Source organism: Neolamprologus multifasciatus, chromosome 20 (assembly GCF_963576455.1).
Source record: "Neolamprologus multifasciatus chromosome 20, fNeoMul1.2, whole genome shotgun sequence".
NCBI classification, from domain to species: Eukaryota; Metazoa; Chordata; class Actinopteri; order Cichliformes; family Cichlidae; genus Neolamprologus; species Neolamprologus multifasciatus.
In genome coordinates this window covers 24,347,204-24,371,535 of record NC_140458.1, presented here as the reverse complement: position 1 = coordinate 24,371,535, position 24,332 = coordinate 24,347,204, and the positions used below count along the sequence as shown (strand labels likewise).

General features: G+C 40.4%; 2 protein-coding genes across 4 annotated transcripts; one reads left to right on the top strand and one right to left on the bottom strand.

Moving 5' to 3' along the window:
* Nucleotides 1-6: 6 nt before the first annotated feature.
* Nucleotides 7-15,463, top strand: atp13a2 (ATPase cation transporting 13A2). 3 transcript variants are annotated; one of them, XM_085146197.1, is made up of 29 exons: nucleotides 7-250; nucleotides 4,007-4,083; nucleotides 4,490-4,657; nucleotides 5,343-5,401; nucleotides 5,509-5,575; nucleotides 5,653-5,732; nucleotides 5,896-5,973; nucleotides 6,052-6,121; nucleotides 6,269-6,403; nucleotides 6,497-6,563; nucleotides 6,846-6,977; nucleotides 7,744-7,905; nucleotides 8,174-8,284; nucleotides 8,380-8,426; nucleotides 8,508-8,696; nucleotides 8,793-8,999; nucleotides 9,182-9,286; nucleotides 9,641-9,797; nucleotides 9,918-10,029; nucleotides 10,141-10,265; nucleotides 10,383-10,561; nucleotides 11,018-11,110; nucleotides 11,193-11,272; nucleotides 11,418-11,570; nucleotides 11,715-11,811; nucleotides 13,030-13,253; nucleotides 13,399-13,550; nucleotides 13,723-13,895; nucleotides 14,839-15,463. In XM_085146197.1, exons 1-29 carry the CDS (start codon nucleotides 238-240, stop codon nucleotides 15,001-15,003), a joined length of 3,477 nt encoding a protein of 1,158 aa, XP_085002323.1. In that variant the 5' UTR covers nucleotides 7-237; the 3' UTR covers nucleotides 15,004-15,463. The 3 variants fall into 3 exon arrangements, with proteins under 3 accessions (XP_085002323.1, XP_085002324.1, XP_085002325.1); XM_085146198.1 differs by lacking the exon at nucleotides 7-250 and adding an exon at nucleotides 726-3,352; XM_085146199.1 differs by lacking the exon at nucleotides 7-250 and adding an exon at nucleotides 726-3,357.
* On the bottom strand, nucleotides 14,033-19,827 carry szrd1 (SUZ RNA binding domain containing 1). The gene is made up of 4 exons (XM_085146202.1): nucleotides 19,693-19,827; nucleotides 18,404-18,453; nucleotides 17,917-18,180; nucleotides 14,033-17,203 (listed from the first exon to the last, which is right to left on the bottom strand). Exons 1-4 carry the CDS (start codon nucleotides 19,738-19,740, stop codon nucleotides 17,092-17,094), a joined length of 474 nt encoding a protein of 157 aa, XP_085002328.1. The 5' UTR covers nucleotides 19,741-19,827; the 3' UTR covers nucleotides 14,033-17,091.
* Nucleotides 19,828-24,332: the final 4,505 nt, after the last annotated feature.

The following is a 24,332-nucleotide window of genomic DNA, read 5'->3' as shown; positions in this document are numbered from 1 at the left end:
GATATTTGTGGTCCTTACCAAACCAGCAGTAAACATCACCGCTTCGCGTACCACGCTCTTTAACGTAATGCTATTTCTGCGTCGTCACAATTTTGGACGAGGAGGGTATCCGTAGACATGTGTCATTGTAGTTTGGGTCGCTGCATGGTTTGAAAGAAGCTTTTATGACCGGGAGGAGGAAACTGTTTGTCATTAACATTATGATGGTATGAGAGGTATGCGGGATCTGATGACGGGATGAACAGGCGCGGTAAGTGCGGATGCTTTAAAGGGAACGTTTCCTGCAAACATACACACTGTGTTTGCTAACTGTTAGCCACAACTCTGTTATCTCGCTAGATACGGATAAATGTTGGCCACTGATGGCAAAAACTAACGGTCATCTTCTGTCAGCTTGCGTACTAAGGTCCCACTTTCTTATTTTTTCATTTGATCGACTGTGTACTATGTCAGTATAGTGTCAACAAAGGACAAAGGGCTGCTAATAAAGATAAGCATCCAGAATTACTGGAAATTCAACTCTAATGTGAAGCGAGCCACCTTTCATTTCTTTATATTTTTGTAGGAAAATGGGAAAAAGGTGCAGCGATTTATCGAAAAATGTGCAAACGTAAATGAAAATACAGTATATAAGGCAGCAACCTAGTTTTTACAGTTCAAGCAAGCTAGGAAGTAACCTTTATTCTTCAGCACAGTCTGAACTCTGTTAGGCATCTTTCATAAAAATGTCTTTAAGTAGTCTTCAAGAATAGTTCTCCAGTCTTCTTGAAGAACATTCAAAGCTCTTCTTTGGATGTTGGCTGCTTTTGTTCTGTTTTCTGTTTAGATGATCCTACATTGCTTCGATAATGTTCAGGTCTGGGCTCTGGGGACAGTCCAATTCATGACTGATAGTGTTCTACTTTTCTATAAATGTGTGCTTTTACTGCACTGGCCATTGCCATAAACCCACTGCCAATCAGACATTTCCAATTCCATGCATTGTATGGCGGGTCAAAATCTGATGGTACTTTGCTCCATTCATAATTCTGTCAGTTTTGACAAGATCCCAACACCACTAGATGAAATGCAGACCCAACCATAACAGAAGCCCCACCCTGTAGACACTCATTGTTTACCTCTCTTCTCACCTCCTCCATACTTACTGACAACAGTCGCTCTATAAGACCTGCTGCCACTGATTTTTCAGTCAAGTTCTTGTGAAATTTCAGCCAATAACATAATACCCTGGAGATGAATTAATGCTTATCCCTTTAGGCCTTGGCAATCTAAAGACTTCACCATTGCCCTACTTTTGCTACTTACAAAAGCAATACAGAAACTACTGTTTCCTCAATTTACTGTTACTTATGGTATTGCTGTTGTATCTGCTGCAGCTACAAATACTAGCACTTGTGCTGCGTGTTAATAAGTTTGTGTCCTTTTGCACTTTCATAAAGTATTGTTTGGGCTCCGAGTCAGTAAATGTCACTGCTGTTGTTGCTAAAACTGTTTCTAAGTTGCTAAGATGTAACAAAGGAATTTACTGGCCATATCAAGATGGCAAGGTTATCCTTTGGGTGTACAGGCTCTTGGTCCTGGCAGAAAAGCCCAGTATTGGGTTATTTAATTTCAAGGATTTGTTTTTGCATCCTCAGCTCAGATGACTGTCTTGTGTCTGTCTAGTCTTTTTTTTTTTTTTTGCACACAGGGCATTTCCCTTTTGAGACGCTGCAGAAATTTTACTCTGTGTAAGTTCTGTTTTATCGTGAAATTGAAAGTCTGGGCTTTCTTAAGTTTGTGCACAATGTGCTCTACATTTTGTAAAGAGATGACAACTTACATGGGTGACCTATTTGAATCAGTTGGTGACTCTTAACCGGATGAAATCAAGCACTGATTTTTACAAAGAAAATTGGTAGAAGCTGGTGAGTAGCAACATGTCGTTAAATGAGCCATTCCAAATAGTTAGGTACACAGAAAACCGTGGTGAATGACTTCAAAATCAAGGCCCACTGTGGTGAATGAATAGATGATACTTTACAGGCTTCTTATGGTTGAGTATGGCCTAGTTCGACCAAAGTGAGCATGTGATTTGGTCAAATTGCCCAACTTGGATAATCCTCCACATGACTGCAGTACAGGCATGGCAGAACAGATGACTCGGTTGTTTCTTGTGGTCAGGGTGGCGTGCGTGTGTACGTGCGTGTGTCGTACATCATATTCTTATTATGAACATGCAGCAGTTATGGTAACACCCAATACAATCACTTATCATGCACAATATATTGTCTTAATAATAACTTGATACGTGCGCGTGTGTGTGTTTCTTGTTTTTCCAATCAATATCATCTTGGTCTTGAAGTGAAATGAGGTAGGCAAATGTAAGTCTTTTTAGAAGCAAAACCTGGTAGTCAGGAGTCATGTTGAAAATTATTTTGACAAAGCACCGTCTTCAGTCTAATTATAATTTTAATAGAAAGACAGAAGTTTGATATAAACCAGTTAAAACATTTGGCTGTAAAAGGCATTTTTCCCCTTAAAATGTAGATTCTTACCTCTGTAGAGTTTCTCTCTTTTGTTATCTGTGGAAATGTAGTTAAATGTATTTAAGGTGTACTGGGACATAAACTAGATGGGGGTAGGTGATCTGGTAAAGGTGCAGATTAGCCCTCTGCTATCTCCACTTTGTCTTTTATCTCAGCAAAGCTAACGATAAGAAAGGCAGAGAGCAATCACTGTTTCTCAGCTAGCACTGTCCACAGTGTTGCAGCAACATCCAGTGTATTTTAAGATAGCTGGTGGCGCAAACAAGCACAGAAACTTAATTGTGTTGTTGTCTCTAACTGTGTGTGTGCGCGCGCGCGCGCGTATGAACCAGAATAACTCGTTCTTTTAGTTTTCAAACGAGGGAAAGCAGCAGTGTAATGTCTGTGCTAGAAAACAGCTGTGAGGTATTGAATACCCCTCATACTGTGCGCAGGTGCGGTTTAATTACTGTGCCGTTCCCATGGTTACCTTACCCGGGGCGGTGGGCGGGCTGCACTCTGGCTGTTAGCTACCTTTATAATAATAAGATAATATTCCCCTTTCCCCAGTACATTTTTTTTTTTAATGTAACTGTCCTGTCTATTTGTCCGCATGCGTAGTCTCAGATATGATGCAAAAACTAGATTAAAATAAATAAAAATGAACGTCCTGTCTGCAGTTTTCCGGGTGACGTTTCGTGTGACGGGTTTGTATCAGAAGCCGGTTAGACTCGTAGGTATGAAGAGCCCGGATCAGTGCAGGTTACAAGGAGCCGAAGCCCCACTGCAAGGTGGTCTGATCCGTAACTTTAGGGAAAAGGCTTAATTTTAATCGCGCTTTGACGGTAAGGTCAGTCTATTCCTTAATTGTGTTTTCAAAGTAAAGGAATGTGGTTTTCTTTTCGATACGAGCCAGCTGTTTGGAAGCGGAAGTCTGTTCTGAAAATAGCTTCGTTTATTGTGATTTTGTTTTTTGTTTCGCTGTTATCGGTATGAGTTTATAGCGAGCTTTTCACCTCTCTCGCGCTGTAAAGTTAATGTTTTCGTAAAACCTCAGTGTTACCAGCTTAATGAGATGCGTGGATTGACTTCATTAGAGTTTATGGTGACTCTTGAATCTCCTAAAAATCATATACATTGTGATCTTATTTATTTAGAAGTACACAGATGAACAACTGTGACATGTTTTTACCTGCACTCTCCTGGACTGGAGAGCTCTCCCTGTTCAGTTTAGACTACATTGCAGAGGCAAAACATTTTTTAATATTTGTATCTGAATTCCTGCTCAGGATGTCTCACATTAAAGAAAGTCTTCTTCAAGTTTGCGGCATGGACCGGACACAAGCTTTGCACTGCGTTTTGTCAATATTGACTTTGAAGGGGTGTGTGTGTGTGTGTGTATGTATGTATGTGTGCGTGTGTGTGTGTGTGTTATGCTGCTCAGTTCATGTTAATGTTTTAACAGAGGCACTATTCACCCTGCATATCCTGTTCTGTAGGTAGTGTGGTGGAGCCGCAGAGCGGACTCCCCTCACCCAGTCCTCGAGACCCCCTGCTGAGTCCTGACACACACATGGTAAGAACCTACTCAGTGTTTCTGATTCCTGTTGTGGTGTGTGTTGTTTGTTATCTAGCTGTGAGTTAGATATAGAAAAGAAAAGGTTACACTGGGAAAATCAAATGCTGTATAAGTGAAAGTGCAGAAACTGGTGACTTGATGTTGTGCCCAGCACTTGTCACCTGTAGATGCAGAACTCGCGTTAATCTCTGTGACCTTGTTATAAATAACTTATCTCATTTGTGGTTTTTAGTATCACTTCCAAAGACAATACCTGACACAATCTGGCTTCCTACAGTGGCTGTTTAACATGCAATGCCAGCAATGATAAGTTGACTAGATTTATGGAAATGAACCGCTGTGTGGATGTGAAAATGAGTCTGATTTTGAACCTGAAATCCTGTTTGGTTCTCTCTCCCACCAGGATGTTCAGGGGTATAAGTGGGTGCGCTGGCGGGTGTGGTTGTGTCGACTGGCTGCCCTGCTGTCCTTGGGGCTCCTCCTGCTTGTGTTTCACTGGCGCCCACGGTTTGGTGTCTTTGCCCGCTGCAAGTCCTGCCCTCCAGCTTTGGCGGATATTCTGCTTCTCAGAGTGAGATAATCAAACAGTTCCTATGCTGAAGTAAACTCAACCTGATGGCTGGCATTATTATCACTGCCTATCACTTTGTTCCACATTGTCCTTGCAGGACTTAATCTAGGCTTCTTATTGCAAAAACTGGCTTGGTCATAGAGTTTTAGTATATGTATTATGTATAGTTGTTTACACATTTTCCAACAAAAGATTCCAGGAAGAAACAAAAATCCCTTTGGGGTTGCGTCAGGAAGGGCATCCAGCATACTAGCGTAACTTTACGTAACTTTTTAAAAATATATGCTTGCTAATATATGCAATGATAGTTCCATTTCAAAGTTTTAAATAGGGCGTCATCTCCAGCTTTGTATTCCTGGTGTCCTGCATTCACAGTTTGAAACAAGCTTTTTTAGTTCCTCTCTCATTAAGACCAGCTTCCTTTTACGCCAACTGTCTTCAGATTGGCTGCCAAATGTAAACAGAAGGTTTGAACAGCAGGTGGGTGAATCACTGAGGTACTGGAACATTTTAGTGAAATACTCCTGCTTACACTAACCTGAACAGTTATTACTTTACTTTATTTTGTGATGTTCTGATCACCCAGATTGAATGGCAGTTTTCTGTTGGATACTTCCTGTCTTGCTTTAAGAAAGTGTCCAGTTTCCAACTCTAACTGGTGAATTTGTGTAACCTTTTCCTTCAGGACAGGTTTGGCCAGCAGCATGTGGTGGAGGTCCTTACAGAGGAGATGGAGGAGGGAAGGTGAACTACTTGTCTATATATTCACACACCCTAAGCCTTTCAACTGTGTACATGTATCTAAGAGAACTGTTAAACAAAACTAATCTAACTTGGTTGTTTCTTTCCAGTTTGGAGTTGCTTGGACAGTCAGAGGATACCGAATCCAGAGATACAGTTCAGCTGTACAAAGAGGAGGTAAAGCAGATGTTTCAGCAGAACCTTTTGTCCTGAATGGTACTTCTTCAAGATCTGACAGCTTTATTGTGTTGCAGAAAACACTGCTGCGGTACTACCTGTTTGAAGGACTGCGTTACGTCTGGGTGGATAGGAAAGGCGCGTTCTGTCGTGTTAGGTACGGAAAAAACTATAATGCAGTGGGATTCAACTAAACTAGACTCATGAGTTTGTGTGTCTTAAATAAAAAGAAGAACATACCCCCAAAATTCACTCTTTTAGTAGTCTAATGCACTCGTTGTGTTGTGGGAAAAAAAAAGTGGATTTATTTGTTTTTATAGTGTCCTCAATGAGGACTGGACCTGCAATAACCTGCATGGCTCCCAAAAGGGACTGAGTCCCCTGGAGCAGAGCTTTAGGTAGGAAACACATGGGCACAACACATTCCCTAATCTCAGAGGACCATGCTGAATAATCAAATGCACAATTTCTTTCAGGAGAACCATATATGGAACAAATCTTATTGATGTGCCTGTGAAGCCTTACCCAAAGCTGCTGTTTCAGGAGGTGGGATACATGATTACCTTCATACCGATTTCTTTTTCATTTGGCTTTTAAATATTGGATGTAATAATTTATTTAAAAAGCTCACATGATGCATCCAGTTATATATATTTTTTAACATATTTTTTCACTCTTTTTTTGTTTTTGTAGATCCTCAACCCATTCTATGTGTTCCAGATGTTCAGCATCATTCTCTGGATGGTTGATCAATATTATATTTATGCCATATGTATATTTATTATCTCTGTCATCTCCATCAGTATCTCACTTTATGAGACCCGGAAGGTGAGCCTGTTATCAGAAACACACTGGAATTGTAACTGACTGTGTTTAAGCACTGAAACGAGAGAATAATGGTATTTATGTTTTTGTGATCAGCAAAGCATCACGCTTCGCAACATGGCCCAGCTAATCACAACCGTCACTATTCGCAGAAAGTCGGGAGGTGAGGGGTATTTTTGTTGGTTTGTTTGTTTTAATCAGATGTTTTCTAATATGAATTTATTTTTTTGAGAAAATATAATTTGGTTCCACATTGCCTATAAGGTTACACATGCAGAAACAGAGAAAAGTACTACATTAAGCACATTAGTGCAGGACTGGTCACGAGGACAAACATTTGCAAAGTTAAGTGTGAAATTATCATGTTCTAGTAGGTTTTTGATTCTGACTAGTCACTCCAGAAGCCTTCGCATAGACATCTGTACTGGACTGTGTGTTTTCTCAGAGGAGGAGTGTGTGAGTTCAGTGGAATTGGTCCCCGGCGACTGTTTGATCATCCCTCAGGAAGGTATGCTGCTGCCCTGCGATGCTGCCCTGCTGGCTGGGGAGTGTCTTCTCAATGAGAGCATGCTCACAGGTAATTAATTGACCTTAACAGCACCTAAAGACATTTTCAAACAGCCATTTCGAACTTTTCTAAGACATCCTGCAGAGGTGCACGTGAGAGCAAATGTTTGGACATTTTATTTGCCAGTCTGTGTAATGTATGATAGCTCTATGGCCCATATGATGTTTTAGAACAGGTAATAGTCTGATGAATTTGTAGATCCTGCATCGTGCCTTCAGTGTGTTCTAACCAGGTAGCACCCTGGGATAAACCACACTGAGTCGTTCCAGTAGTGAGAATAAATGTGAGGCAGACAATTTCCTGCTTTGTGAGAGACGACAGTTTTTAACAATGTCCCTATGTAACTATCATAACCAGGTCCTGACCCGATTCTCCGCATCTGAAGTTAATGTGTAGAAAAACAAAATTGATTGGCCGTGCTCCTCAGTGGTCATGTTATTTGCTCGTCGTGCCCACAAGACTAATTTAAAAGTGTTATCAAGGCTAGAGTCAAGTCACATTTCACAACCTTGAGTGTGACTGAAGCAACAAATTGGCCATCAGAAGGGATTTTCTTCACTTCCCAACTACTTTACATGTCAGTGCTAGTTATTCAATGAATGTTTAGTATATGAGTCTGCCCAAAAGAGGGTACATAACTTGCTTCAGACACATTTTTATTATTTGACCAACTAATGGTCGTGGCGCTTGGTCATAAAAGTGTGTTACTAATTCTTATTACAGCCTGACTTTTGAGGAATGTGTGCAGTAATCTGCTCTTGTCATCTGTGTCCAGGCGAAAGTGTCCCCGTGCTCAAGACTCCACTGCAGGCTAGTGATAGGAAGTACAGCTCAGACACTGAGCGCAGACACACCCTGTTCTCCGGTACGCAGCTCATTCAGGCAAAGGGAGGAAGACCAGGAGGCGGTGGGGCTGTTGCTGTTGTTACAAGCACCGGTGAGTAGAGAAACGGTTGATGTGATTCGTTCTTTTAGAGTTTATTTTGCAAGTTGAAGGGACCCTGTGATGGTTTGACTCCATGCGGAAATATTTTTCACTGAGGCAAGACGGATCAGACTTTCCTGAAGTGATTAATAAACATGAGTATAAAGAAAATATAAAAGGGTTTACAGTTGCAAATAATTATACATTAAATATATTTTGGCACTTAAACTGTTTATACACCAAGTGAAACCACTTCTGTTTGTATGTGGATTATCCGCAGGGTTTTTCACAGCCAAAGGTGACCTGGTCAGCTCCATTTTATATCCTCAGCCAATCGACTTCCGCTTTTACAGAGATGCCGTCAAGTTCCTGCTCATCCTGGCTTCAGTTGGTAAGAGCTTTAACAGCAACCTGGTTATCATTGAGACATGAAGCCTTTTGACCCAATAACAAGTTTTTCCAATATTCCCCATCTCACTGCTGCAGCTCTCATTGGAACCATTTACATTTTTGTGGTCCTCTATAGATCAAATGTAAGTGGCATCTCTAGTGCCTTCATGTTTTGCTCGAATAGTAAAATGCTATCACTGACCTGTGGTTGGATGTGTATCCAGGTGACCTGGGCAGAGCTGGTTATTAGGAGTCTAGATATTGTGACCATTGCGGTGCCTCCCGCTCTGCCTGCTGCCATCACTACTGGCACAATCTACGCTCAGCGAAGGTTGAAGCAACGTGGCATCTTCTGCATCAGTCCACCGCGCATTAACATCTGTGGCAAGGTCTCACTCTTCTGCTTTGACAAGGTGAGGAGGGAGAGTGTTGCTAGAAGTGTGCTGTGTACATAGATGAACCACAGCGACTTTACATGTTGCTGGTGCTTTGTACATCTGTTTTCTCAGACAGGAACATTGACAGAGGAGGGTCTGGATGTGTGGGGAGTGATGGAGGCGGGGCCTGCCGGTTTTTCAGAGCTGGTGCCTGAGCCCAGGCTTTTGCCTCCGGGGCACCTGAGGTCCGGCTTGGCTTGCTGTCACACTGTTGCGCTGCTGTGTGGCCAGCTCCTCGGAGACCCTTTGGAGCTTAAGATGGTCGAGTCCACTGGTTGGGTATGTTACCGTGTTACTTATTTCAAAGTGCTTGAGCTCGCATGCATCTCATTTAAAAATTTGGATTGTTTTTTTTTTTTTTTTTTAAATAATTGATGAAAATGTATGCTTGGAGGCTCTTTCAGTTTCACAATCTGAAAACATTAATGGGAATTGGAGTTCAGTTTTTTCTGATTTTGCAGACTCTTCAAGAGCCAGATGGAGATGGCAGTGTGCTAAATGCAGAGTTTGGAGGCCACAAAGTTTTGGCAGTAATGAGACCACCAGATCAACAAGCTTATGGAGCAGTGAGTATCCCTGTTATCACTGATACAGGTTGATCAGTAGGATTTATTAAAGCGAATGCTTACTGACTGTAAAGTTGTTATATGGGCAGCGGTATTTTTTTTTAGGTTTTTTTTTTTTCAAATAGTTGCTCCTGTGTTTCGGCTGCTGATAATGAAAGATGTACTTGGTTTGTGCCTCTTTTCTAATGAAAGACAGTTGGAAAGCAGATGTAGCCAGGGCAGGTGGATAAATGAAAATGCGTAAGCTTAAGCAGTGTGATTTTTTTTTTTTTTTTTTTTTTTCTGTCTGTCTGCCATTTGGAAAGATCAAGAACTTGCCGAAAGTCTTCATTTATTCTTTCATTTTGCTCTCAGTCCACGGATGAGGCGATGGCCATTGTACAGAGGTTTCCCTTCTCCTCAGCCCTGCAGAGGATGAGTGTGGTGACAGTGACCCACGGAGGGCGCTCAGCTCTTGCTTTCATCAAAGGATCTCCAGAGATGGTGGCGAGCCTCTGCCAGACTCAAACAGGTTCAAAATTGACACGAATCATAACTATAGCTTTAGTGACATTCACTCACGTTTTGTTTTTTTGCAGTACGTTTTCCTATTTTATGACATTTGTCCAAAATGGAATGTTTGCATTTCCAGTTCCAGCACAGTTCTCCAGCAAACTGCACAGCTTCTCCAGTGAAGGCCTCAGGGTTCTCGCAGTCGCCTACAAGCCATTAGATGTGAACTCTAACTTAAGCACCATTGAGCGGTAAGAACATAGTCTATATTTCTGGCTTAATTGTGGCACAAAAACGTATCCATTTTTAAAAAAATGATCTTTAAGTTTAATATGTTTGCTGATCAAGCTGTTTGTCCACAGAGGGGAAGTAGAGAAAGACATGCACTTCCTGGGTTTGCTGATGATGAAGAACTTGGTAAAGCCTGAGAGTGCCAAAGTTATCAACATCCTGAGAAACGCGAACGTTCGCAGCATTATGGTCACTGGTGAGGAATATTTTTGTATTCACCACTGACCGTGCAACTTATAATATTTCTTGTTATAAGATAGAAAGTTGCAGGAATCGACACAGATGGGTTTTTTAAAGGTCTTTTTAACCCTAGGGGACAATGTTCTAACAGCAGTTAATGTAGCAAAAACCTGTGGGATGGTGGGATCTGACGAGAAGGTGATCTTCATCACTGCAACCCCCCACACTGCCCAGTCCATGCCCACCCTGAGGTTCAGCCTGGAGGAGGACGCAGCTCTTTCTGGCCAAAGTTCAGTAGAGGTCATCACTCAGGTTGGTCTTGCTTAAATGGGACACTCCACTCTGGATTGTACTCTGTTGCTAAAATGTTTGTTACAGTCACACTAGCAGCTATGAAATTATGAAACGGCTACGTTGTGAAAGAGTTCCTGTTGAAGTGTTGCTCACTGATGTCACGCCTGGTTTCTGTGTTTGTGCCTGTGGCCTGCAAACATGGAAGTAAATGACCTCAGTGCTCAAGTAAAGTCGAGGACTCATATTGTTGCCTGGTTATAGTTCATTTTTAATGGAAGCAAATTTGTGCAGCTTTGAAGGCAAATGAAATGGTGTGATCTTCATCTCTCTCTCATATCAACACATTTCTTAACAGCTTGAATGCTTTCTGTTTCTATGACAGTTGTATGCATAAGTCCAGCTATGGCCTACTTTTTTTTTAACCGGCAGGATTCATTCGAGTTACTGTTACTGATGTCTCTCCTCCTCTCTCAGGGTTTGTATCAGGGTGGTTTTGTCTATCACTTGGCTATCAATGGCAAGTCCTTTGCTGTCCTCTGTGACCACTTCCCTGAGTATCTGCCGAAGGTAATGGAAACTGTGTAAACAGGAATACTTTGACAGTGCACCACACTTGCACACTAATGACTTTAACCTGCTGTCACTGCAGGTTTTGATGAGAGCCACGATATTTGCACGCATGGCCCCTGACCAGAAAACCCAGCTAGTGAAGGAGCTGCAAAAACTGAAGTGAGTGCAGTTTCTGTAGTGTACACAAACTAGAAAGGAGTTGACACATAAGGAGAACAAATGGAAAATAAAACAGAGTAGAAATATACTGAAAGAGAGTCATTTTTATAACATTAACTGTGAAATACTGCTACTGTTTCTGAAGCTACCGAGTGGGGATGTGTGGAGACGGGGCCAATGACTGCGGGGCACTAAGAGCTGCTGATGTCGGGGTTTCTCTTTCCGAAGCTGAGGCTTCAGTTGCTTCACCTTTTACTTCCAAAACTGAAAACATCAGCTGTGTGCCCCTGCTTATCAGGTAAAGCCTGAGATTAAAAGCCTAGAAAACACAAAGCAGATGGGGGAAGTCTTTTTGAAAACCAACCAAACTTCTCATTTGTGTCTGCAAAAAGAAAATAATCTGTCCTTTTTTTTCCCCCCCTCCTCCTCTTTTTCCATTCAGAGAGGGACGATGTTCTCTGGTCACCTCCTTCAGTCTCTTTAGATACATGGCCCTCTACAGCCTCATTCAGTTCTGCTCCGTCATCATCCTCTACACGGTGAGTATCAGCAGATCACAACTCCTTCATCTTTCTCTGCTTTGTCCCCGTAGATCACCTTAAACATGAAGCTGCAATTTATTGCCAGCTTTTCATCCATTGTAGAAATAAACCAAAACATACATTTTATGGATAAAATGACTGAAATAAACTGAAAATTTATGAAAATATGTGTATAAATAACTCATAATAAACATTACACATGTTTCAGATAAGCAAAGACAAAGATAACACAAAATGTAGGTGTAATGATACCTACATTTTGGTACCTGGCCCTGTGGGAAATGGTTATTGCCCCCTCTTCATCCCACCCTCTATATTAATTATGAATTAATGTGATTAGCTGCATTTGTTTGTTTTTGTTTGTTTTTTTTTAACAATGAGTTCAGTTTCACACCCAGGCCTGATTACTAGCAGACCTGTTGGATGAAGAAATCACGTGACCTGTTTGACAAAGCGAAACAGGCAAAAAGATCTCAAAAAGCAGCTTAAAAACAAATTAATCAACATCTATCAGTCTGGAAAGGGTTAAATATCTGATGGTTTGGGACTCCAGGGATCCACAGAGAGAGACATGATCCACAAATGGAGAAAACTTGGAACAGTGGTGGACCTACAGTGGCAAGCCTACCAAAAATACTCCAAGAGCTCGTTGAAGGTCATCCAGGTCACTCATGCTGGAAAACCCTCTGCTTTGGCTGAATGAAAGCAGTTCTCCGAAGAAAAGTTGAGCAAAGTTCCTCCATAGCGATGTGAAACATTCATTGCAAGTTATCACAAATGCTTGATTGGACTTCTCGCTGCCAAGGGTGAACCCCCCCCCCCCCCCCCCCCAAAACAAAACGGTACAACCTGGTCTACAGGTAGTGAGAAACGAATGTGGCTAAAAAATTTTAATAAAACGGCATGAGCGAAAGCACAATGCATTCTGTTCAGCTCTCCTCAAAAAAAGCAGTTTTAACTGTTATTCTTAGAAGCAAATGGAAATGACTATGTGTATGTGGCGCTCAAACTTTAAAATTTGGAAAATGTTCTTTCACTTAATATTGAACACTTTGGTAGCCCATAAGATGTGACCTGTGCAGTCTCTTAACACCAAATGCTAAACAGAACCACAGTTCGGTTGACTTGATCTGCGTGAAAACAAAACAAAGTCCTAAATCACACAGGTTTGTTTTTTTTTTCTCCTCTAAATAATCATTCTTGGTGTGTGTTCAGGTGAAGACGAGCGTAGCAGACCAGCAGTTCCTGTATTGTGACATTCTTCTGGTGACTCTGCTGGCCATTGTGATGGGAAGAGGAGGCCCTAGTGAAGAGCTGCATCCTTCCAGACCCGCGGCTAGTCTGTTGGCCCTGCCTGTACTGGGCAGTCTCTTCATCCACACCTGCATGATCGCTCTGGGCCAGCTGGCTGCGCTCTTCATCACAACCTCAGAGGAGTGGTCAGCAAAATAGCTTTTATTTCTCATCAGACTGCCCTCAAGAAAACTGTTTACGTTGACTTCTGTGTGTTCAGATGCAGATTTAGAAAAGAGCATCCCACGTGTTCTGCACTTAACTCTTATTTGTCTCCTCCTTCATTTTTAGGTATATTCCTCTCAATGCGACTGAGGTCGGAACAGCCAATCTGCCAAACTTCGAAAACACCTGTGTGTTTGACATATCAGGTTTCCAGTACATCATCATGTCAGTGGTGGTCACCAAGAGCTACCCCCACAAGAAACCCCTCTATCACAACAGTGAGTCAACATGTTCAAATGCCAAAGGAGGATGATTTCAGTTTGGGAGGGCGATGTATTTGGGCAAATTTAGAACTATTCATGAAAGTCATACTGAGTTCAACATTATTAGTGAAACTTATCACTGATGCAGGACAGTTGAGTCACAAGTGTTTTTCTCTTCTTTTCCCAGTGGTTTTCCTTATCCTGCTGTTCATCCAGTTTGGTGTGACGACCTGGCTGGTGTTGTATCCTGGGGCTGTCTTTAGCTGGTTACTTCAACTGTACAACATCTCTGACATGAATTTTAAATTGCTGCTCGTTAGTCTGGCTGCTCTCAACTTCCTCATTTGTTTTGTTGTGGAGGTGAGTGATTTGTACGGAGCTTCCCAGATTCCCTGTCTGTTAAACTACGCAGCAAAATCAACGAAATCAGACATCTTTACAGTGGCTGTGATAGAAAGCTCGTAATATTCTAAAGTGAACATGTTTGCTAGAATAAGGCCCTACTGTAGACTTTCATTTTTTTTATTATTATAGCACATTTTAAAAGCAGCAGTGCTGACCAAAGGAGTGATGTGACCATGCTTTCTGATACCTGTTAAAAGATGCACAGCAGCATTTTGGACTAACCACACATAGTCCACTCTAGAGGTGTTGAAGGCCTGAATAAAGAAGATGGGATTTTTCTGTAGTGAATTGATGTAACTGTAAATGTAACATTTAACAACTGTGGCCACATTTAAATAAAATAGAGAAGCATCTAAAAAAATAAATAGTTAACAGTGAGGGAACAATAAGAAGCAAGAGGTTACACGGTATCATAAACCTTGACATCTTGTAGACTGTTAAACAGGCTGCAGTGGGACAGAGGGATCAAATTAAATGGGGTAATAGTAATAATGATGCTTTCATTGCTTTAAGTGAGATACGGTACTGTGCAAAAGTCTTCACACTTCATTTCCTTATACTTTGCTTTCAAGGAGCCAGGCTTGTTTTGCAAAGTAGGTCTTGAGCAATAGTTCAAGACTCTGAAGTTCTTTCAAAATTTTCTTTGGACACTGACTTGCTTTTTTTTTTTTTTTTTTTTTTTTTTAAAAAAAAAAAAACTCTTTATAAAAGTGCTGGGTCTAAAAAGTAACTTATATCAGATGAACATAAAATAAACAGAAATCCAGCCAAGAGCTGAGACAGTAATAATTTGTCATTTTCTGAGCAAAATATAATTTCTGTGCCTCAGTACTGTTGTGCAGTACTGTATATCGACAGATTCCCTGAATTCTACCACTTCCATGTTTTTTCCTCCCAGGTGCTGATAGACCTGGGTCTTTTGAACTGCCTTCGACTGCTGCGAGGGAAGCGTCCGTCTAAGAAACAGTATAAACAGCTGGACTCTCTTCTGTCAGACTCTACATCATGGCCGCCTCTCAATCAAACTCTGACCCCCACAGATACAGTTGTGTGCTTTAGCTAGCATCTGCTTGGCCTTCCGTGACTGTAATCTGAGCCAAACTACATCCCCAACTTGACCAACAATGCAAAGTCTTCAATAATAAACTATTTTTATTTAAGCTGCGTGTTTTTTTGTTTTTTTTTAACAAGTTATTTCCATGGGTTTAATGTGTTTTCCAATGCAAAGCACTGAACGTAAACTTTTTTTTTCTCCAAATCATTTTATTAAAGTATTTACAGGCAGTTTGTGTTCGCACTCCTGCTCTGTCGTTAGAATTCCTGAACAAAAATCGCTTACCAGTACTGTGAACTCACCCTCAGTTTCTTGAAATACAGTAACACAACCCAAAAAAAAATAATCAGGAAGTAAAGATGTGATACAGGAGGCACAAGCTGAATTCAACCACTGTAAGAACTTTGTGTTTATGTCACACCATTTAATATGGCTTTGAAATCTCCTCTGTTTCCCAAAAAAAAGAAAATCTATTGAACACAATGGTCTTTGAAAGCCACAAAGGCAACTGCTCTCTGGATCGCATCTAGCTGCTCCATTTAAGCAGTGGACCATCCCTCACCATTCTTGTGACTAAAATGCTGACTGTGGGGAAAAAAAACAAAACACACCCAACATTCATACACCTTGGGGCATAGACATCATTTCAGTTACATTGCAATTTATAGAGCACAGTTTCTAAGTGCCAACCCAAGCTTAAATACGGACATTAGCTGTATGAGCAATCAACCCTGCTGGAAAAATACAATCTTATTCATTCATTCAGCCTCATTCACTTGACCTGAGTTCCTACATGCTGTACTTCAGTGGGGTGTGTGAAGAAAAGAAGCACGCCGCCAACAAGGTGGAGTTAAGACAGTGAGGCTCGAGAGGTACAGCAGTAAATTCACCACCTGACCCTTCTTTAAATTGCTGCCAACATCACCTTCAAATAATGATTTTTAGGTTGTTGGTTTTTTTTTTATTAGTTTTTGTTTTTAAAAAAAGGGCTTTTGGTTCTTTTTTAGTTAAAAAATACTGCTCTGACATTGCTGCCCTCTTCTTAAAGAAAAAACTGCAGGAAAGCTACTTAAAATGGACTTCAATCCAACATCTCATCTTTTTTGCCTTTACTTTTAAATAGAAATGAAATGACAGTCTAAGGAAGACAGCCAGAAAGCTTTAAAAAAAAAAAAAAACGTAAACATACCTTGTCAGATATACAACTTCACACATAAATCCTAACCCCTGTTTTAAGAAACAAATGGCAATTTACATATTAGGTGGTGTCCTGATATATCTAAAATCTCAGTCAAGTACTCATTAGCAGTGTGTGCATTTTAGACACCAGCTGCAGTTCCAGGTGTTTAAACCATACAAAGAACCCAACATGTAATATTGTCAGATTTTGCCACCAAATAAAGGTGGAAAACATATTTCCTATTTCTTAAAAACAGCAAATGCTATGTTTATTTTAAAAAACAAACTCAATATAAAAAGCTGCTCTAAACAGATTCTTGCGGTGTATGTGTGTGTGAGAGAGACATACTTTTACCTGTTAGATATCAGAACAACCCTAGATTTGATAAAGACAAGCGAGAGAAAGATGAGATTAAAATTTAGTGAGCCAACATCTGAAAATTAAAAACACAAAAAGGTGACGTCTTATTGCTGGGAGAAAGCTGCTGCACAAGTACCAGCTCATCTCATTTTAACATGGCCCCTCATTTTTCCTCCTCTGTTTAAGTCTTTCTGTTTGTCCTTTTGGCATCCCCTGGTGAAGCCACTTAGAACCAGAGGGGAGACAGATGGAGGCGAGGAGCTTTTCTTAAAGGGGAACATCACAGTGAGTCCAGAAGATGTCCATAATCACAGTGCCAAACAGATTGAAGTGGGGAGAGATGAGAGCACGTTTTCATTGGACTTCTTCCTGGAGTTCCTCGCTCCCTGTCGGTCCTAGACGGCTGTGAAAGAGGCCGACAGCAAGGATGCTTTACTTATAGATCCCCGTGTACGTGGGAACTGAAGGAAGACGTTTTTAAGAATACAGTACTGCATTTGCTCTCAAGAGACCCTTTATCTCTCTCCCTCAGGGGCTGGGGGGCCCTCTAGGTGCACTTATCTGTGCTGTCGGAACCCTTGGGTGCCGTCTGGGCCGGCTGGCTGCCGGACAGTGTGACTGTTTGATCTGGTGTCCTCTGAAGGCAGTGTAGAGTTATTGTGCCCTGGTCTGGCATGAAAAAAAAAAGAAACTGGAATAAATTAGAGACAGCAGTCTTTTCCATATGCCCACAGCTTGACACAAACTGCACACAACTCACTGCCAGTTGGCAATGTTCAGTCATAGTTTTTGTTTCGAATGGACGTCCTACTCCAGAACTGTCCTACTTAAAGGATTCCTGTCGTGTCACGAGAGACAAGTACCTGCACACGATTTTACAGTTTTGTCTTTAAAAAAAAAACAATCTTATGCAAATCAAACTTTCAACTTTTACACTACTGCACTTTGGTTGCATTAACACTGATTGTGGCAAAACTCAAATCAAATGAATAGAACTTCCTATTTTTTAATCAAATAATGTCACATTAAGTAATGCAAAGGATTGGGAAGCTTTCTGTGATCAGTAAGTTTCAACCAAAACCAAAAGATATATTAATTAGCCGTAATCTTCAGAGCGGGAGGACATGAAGTCCACCCATCCTAGTAATCGTGTCCTCAAAGCTCCTGTTTATCCAAGAGTATAGATTACTGTCAAATAAAAACAACCCCGTTTTGAAATTGTGATAAGAGACTGCCTTGCATTTTAGACTGAAACACAAACTTCATACTTGTGCCTGTGCGTAGGTTGCTGTTCTGTCAAATGACTGCTAAGCTCCCTAAAGTAAGCAAGCATTTTGTTAGGCTGTGATTAAAACTCCTCAGTTATATTTGATGAGTATTACCTGTCTATGTTGGGCTTATCCTGAGGCGTCTCCTCTGGGCAAGCGCTGCCCAGTATTCTCTTCCTGGCCTCGGCATACTCTGCTTCTCTCTGGGCCAGGGATTTGACCTGCGGTGTAGGCCTGTTCTGATTCAGGCCAGAGGTCAGAGAACCGTTACTCGCAGGCCGCTTCAAAATGCGTATCTGGGGTGGAGGTGCAGCTGGTAAGGAGTCGTCCTGTATCACCATGGTTTTCTTCAGAGATCTTGAAGAATTGCTGGAATCCCTGGAAGCAAAACAACAGAGGCCGTCCATGTAAATTTACTTACATGACAGATGGGAAGAGGCCGCTACAAATGGGTGCTAATAGGTTTAGAGGATAGAATTAAAGTCTTTAAAAAAAGTTGTATTAACAAAAGCAGGTATTGCTATAAATGGTACAAGTATAGTGGGAACAGCAAGAAGCATAAGAACACAAAACATTTTTCTTCAACCTTTAAAATCCTTACTTTTCTTTCTGGCTGATCCTTAGCTTCTCTTCCAACCGTTTTTCCATTTCCTGTGTGGAAAACCAGCATGCATGAGGTTACATATAAACAAATGAAACGTTCAAGATAGGAAGAAGTTCAGCAGGCAATAAGTGGGAAAGTGGATTGAAGTTGGGATTCAGTTACAAGCTATTTATACATGTGCACAACAGCTGCCAAGTCATAACAGAGTGAGTGTTCCGCCTGCTAACATTAGCCGCCTGATGTTGCCAACGAAAACTAAATGTAGATGTTAGCAGAGGTACCGGCGAACCCCCAGCAAAATACGTTAAATCAACCCGCAAGTTCAAGCTGAGGAGCTTCTGAAGTTCCGGCCAGCCCCAACCAAGAGCCACGTTCGTGACGTCACCAGCTAACGAGCGTTTGCCAAACTACCGTGACGACAGCTACCTAATGTTAGCTGAGTGATACCAACTGACCAGTTTGGTGACATAACTAGATATCAAACCGGGAACTAGTTGACAACATGGCCGAAATAGTCGCGCAACAGCCTGGCCTTGTGAAGGCGAGGGGAAGAACACGCTGAACAATACAACCACTTTCAATCAGGCCCCATGAAAATGAACGACAACGTAGCGGTGCCTATTTAAAGAAGCTTATATTCACTTTCTGACAAATTTCCTCCTTCTTAAATTGACAACGCTGCTTGTCGCCATCCACGAGCTGCTTTGGCTGTGAGGTTAACGCGGGGATGTCATTTTTTCCAAGATATGTTTTAAGCTTTAAAAATGTATGCCGAAATGAATATGAGGCAAATTTAGATATGAAGATGGGCTCTGGTGCTCTTGTGCGAAGTGCCTATACCTGCCGACAAATAAACTGACTTTATTTTGACACATTTTCTACTGAGCAATAAATGGCCAGCTTAGCATTACATTAGCCAACTTGAACCTTAGCATTTCAATTGGAATTCCGGGGTTTAGCTCGCGTCAGAAGCCATAGTGCTTAGCTCGCCAACGTTAGCTAAAAATCTAGCACATTAACGACATTCAACGCGAAATTATTCCAAACAGCTTCAGTCGTTTGCTTGGCAAAGTCCGCGTTAAGCCTGGTTCAGTATCGAGCTATTGCTACTTGTTCGCCAAGTTTCTTACAGCTAACATTAGCTTTAGCCACATTGTTGGCCCGTAAGACCCGTTAACGTTAAACAGCGTTATGGGAACTTCTTAAAGCTAACTCGTCGTTAAAATGAATCGCCTAGAAGCACATGCGTCTTTAACCGAAGCTACATTGAGACATTTGTTATTTACCCCACTATCAGCAGCTTCTTCCCAACTTTCAGCGATCTCCTCATCCATGTTACATTTTGCTCAGACACGCTGTAGAGTTAGGTGAACCGTCCTCCTTCAGGTCCGCCTCCCGGCTGCCTTCACACAGTGACGTCACGATCACGGATTTCCCCAGAGTTTGACGCTGATTTTTTTTTTAAGGCCACACTACATTTCAGTAGAGTCTCGGTAAACAGAGCATTTGTATTATGCGTAAAGTTATGTGAACTGTGTTCAACAAAACAGTGACTTCTTCATTGTTAACAATTCTCACGTACAGCTTTATGATAACAAAAGGCGCACAGAACTCAGAAGACATTTGCGTATTCTTGTGAGATTTCTTAGCCAAACCCCATATACAGATGTCAGAAGTTTTTAACCAGTTGTGCTACATGACATCTTTGTCATAAAATTACACATACTTTTTATGCCCTTGCATTAACATCTGTGGTTTAAATTTTACATTAGAAAGCGAGGTAAAAACGTCCACGTGGCTGCAGAAATAATATGGCTCGCTATTTAGTGAGCCTCAGAAATCATGAATTCATTCATTATTTTTCCATCTGTATTCCCTTTCCGTGCTAAGAAGATGTCTAAGAAAAAGTCATTAGTGTTCTTGAATTGAGAGAATAATTTCCTCAGCTTGGAGTCCTTTTTGTCATATATGGAGGCAATATTTGCTGGATTAGAGCTCATGTTTATAATCAGATCTTATATATTTATATATAAGCATATATTTTCTCAGTGATGATCGCTTCTTTAATTGCATAAAATAAAGAAGACCCACTGTAATTTGTAGTAGAAAGTCAGACTGATTGATGACACAGCAAGCTGTTAAATTATTGTACTATACTTGTTATCCAGATATCTTTATTGCTACCGGAGTTACATTTCCTTCCTCATTATCACAGTTTTGTTCATAGTTAAGAAAGACTTTCAAATTGCTCTTAAAGTGATTTACACCGGATCCACTGGAGCTAACCTGGACAAAAAGAACATGAACTCAATAAACTCACTGATGTGCATGTCAGTTATAGTGGCACTATGTGCCCCATTGCAGCCAGATATATATCTGTTTTACATTGCAACAGAAATGTGCTGCTGTTTTTTTTTTACATTTTAATCATTTATTTTTGTAAACAGCAGATTATACTGTACATATTAGGTAGAATATGTCCTTGTATTTTTTACTCAGTTGTATATAGCATTTGTATTCTATTTTTTTCTTATTGTATATTTTATTCTATTTTATTCTACTGTATATAGTATTTTATTTATTCTATTCTGTACAGTTGTGTACTGTATTTATTCTTATTGTATTCTAATTTTTGCTTCATAACTTTTGCACTGTCCACTTCCTGCTGTGACAAAACAAATTTCCCACGTGTGGGACTAATAAAGGTTATCTTATCTTATCTTATCTTATCTTACATCTCATTTCAATGGAGACATTTTTTGTAGATTCAATACTTGTAGGATATTAGTATTCTGAATAAAGACATGAAGGCGATCTGAGTTTAACACTTTGAAATAAACACAGAACTAAAAGTCAAGTGTTTGTTTGTTTTTTTGTTTACCTGGGATCTTTGAGGAATGATTGGCACTTATGACAGCCAATCAGAGAATAGCTGCCTTTAAGAAAAGATGGTCTTAAAGGGACAGGAGCTAAAACAGTGGATGTTGTTTGGGAGCTCACTGAGGGCAATCATAGGATACATAAAGATTATTTTAAACATCCATCCATCAGTTTTTCTACTGTATAAATGGTAGAAACAGATGAATGTATGGAAAAGTGAATCATACAAAAGCTACCCTATAGATAGGGCAGAGTAAAAGAATAAAAATGTAGAGCGTTAAATGTGCACTTTCAAATCTTTCATGTCATTTCCTAGTCCAAACAGCCTGTCCACTTTGTTCTCATGTTACAAAGGGGTTAATGTCAAAATGTCAGTGAAAGATTTGATGCCCTTATACTTTAATATTTCAGGTGTAATAAACACAAATATATGACTATGGTAAATATCTGGAGCAGGTTTTCCAGAGGGTAATCGAATGCATGAAATAAACAACAGACACTGTATGAAAGTAAAAGTTGGATTTATTTGAAACAAAAAGTGAGTTCTCAAAGCAGAGCATTAGAAGAAGGAATGATTACAAAGGAGCTGCAGTGAAACGTCCAGCAAACTGTGAGTTTAGTTAGGCATTATTCAGATTCATTCAGAAATACTACATTAGATGCTGTTATATTTCTAACCTAAGCATCAGTCAAGAATGCCACAGTTAGTTTTGATTAACTTAATTTCTCTTTTTAAAAGCAGAATTTTATGTGCTATAGCACATAAAATTCTGCTATACCTTTAACACTCATGTATACATGAGTGTTAAAAGTCTCCATAATAAGGATAATTCATCATTGCTGCTTTTTCTGATAATTTTTTTTAAAGATAATTGTAATGCGCTAATAACTGGGACATTAAACTCCTGTGTAGTTGCTGGTGAATGTTTGTGGAGGGTGTTTCACAAACTATAACAAGTCAACTGCTGCAGTCACTCCTTTTTAAGAAGCTGTGTAATCAGCCAGTCCTGCACAGTTTAACTGATGATTGTGTTTAGATGCATTTCTGAAAAGTGGAACACTCATCTAGGAGCTGCAAATACCATTGAATGTACAAATCAGTATGTCTTTGCTACATAATGCTGGAAAACTAATTATGGGCTGAAAAGCATAGTGAAATCAGTGTGCAGCAAAAAAGGAAAAGGCTGTCTAGAGTTCAGAAAATGCTGTCAGTGCTTGATGTCAGTTAAGAGTGAATTTCCTTTGAATGAATGAATTTGGCAAGAAACATTCAGATACAATTGCATTTTAAAATACAACTGAGTGCCCAGTGATACTGTAGTTTTACAGTAGCAACAACTATCCACCAGGACTGCAATACAGCTTTCAGCTTCTTTTTATTAAGAAGGTGGACATGAGATTTATCAGAGGCACTGAATCCCACACAAGGCCACAGATTTGTGTTTTTTTCCATAAAAATTGAAATATGAGTTGATTTTAATTTTACTGTTAACGTAGCATTGTATAAATTCATGGTTTGTCCATGCACTTTTATCTTGTGATGGCTTCCTTCATTCTACGGGCATCGATGGATGTGGTATCCAGTCACGTATCCTATAATGTAAACAGTCACCAGTGCAGCTACAGCTCCTGCAACCTTCACTGCTATTCCAATGTTGCCGGTGCACATTCTGTTGTAGATCCTGTGAATGGCAGAGAAGGGGAGGAAGAATCAATTATTTAGTGGTTCAGGCTTAAAAGGTTAAAACAATACTTGTGGGTATATTTTTCGTATAATGCTGAATTTGAAACTGAATTTGCAATGCCCCCCATCAAACCTATACATTATATTTTTATGTTTTATCTCATCCATGTAGTTCTGTTTCTATTCAGTGCATTGTAGCTTTGCTTCTCTATACCACTGGGAAATATGCGACTTTAATGCCATGCATCATTTCAAGTCTCACCTTCGCAGAACAGGCTGTGAAGCCTCCACGTTCATATTGATATTTTCCTCATTCCAGCGGTCGTATTGCACGCTGGGGGTACCGTTGGACTCCATGTGAAAACTTCTCCTTCCTTTCAGAGACTGATCTACTGGAATCACTGCTCACTCACTGCTTCCCTGTACAGGTTCACTGCGCTCTGAAACAGCGAGTTCAGAGAGAGTTGTCTTGGTGTATATAACACAATATCAAGTGTCCATAAAATACTTTTAGGTCATAATCTTGATCATAATTTTGAGATTTGTGTGTAAATCTGTTTGATTATTATCACTAACTGATGTAATATTTTACACAGGAGATTGCCAAATGTTCAAAAATCAGTTTTCACTTCATATGCTAATGTTTATATAAAGATCTTGCTCACCTGTAGGAGTCTCAAACAGTCACCTCCTTGCTTAGGAAGCAGGAGGCAGCGCTTTTAAATCCAAGCCTGAGATCAAAAAGCCCTGCCTCCTGCTTGGTATGAGACCTTGGCCATAGTACATGTTAGTCTGTCATAAATGCTTTGGCTGTAATCTTGCTCTTCTTTTTTCACCTCATTATATGACTCTTTCTCAGTTATAAAACCTGGTGTGGTTCATTACAGTCTCCGGTTTCATCCTGTACATCCTGTGCAGATAGTAGACTACAGATGAAATAAAAATGTTAATGGTGATGGTCATGATACTCCCCTGTGCCAGAGAAAACTTGATTTGTTGTCTTTTGTTGCCTTTTCCTTGGCTGCACTGCAGAGAGCGTTAGTGATCCAGTTTGATGGGGTTGGAATAACAGCACCCTCTGGTGTTTGTAGCATCATGGCCAAACGAAGCAAAATATGACGAGCAGCTTGAATCTAAAAATTAAACGGCTTCATTATGACTGACCACTTGAGTTCCCAATTCTGTCTGATAATGGGCCACGCTTGTGTTGCTTTGAACATGGGGGAAAAATATGTCTATTTGTTTAATTAATAAATTTAAACTATAAACTTTTCTTATTTAAACATGTGTCATGGTGTGGTCTTTCTTTGCTTGTCAGTACTTGATGTTGGTAAATACAGTAGATGAAAGATACATATAAGA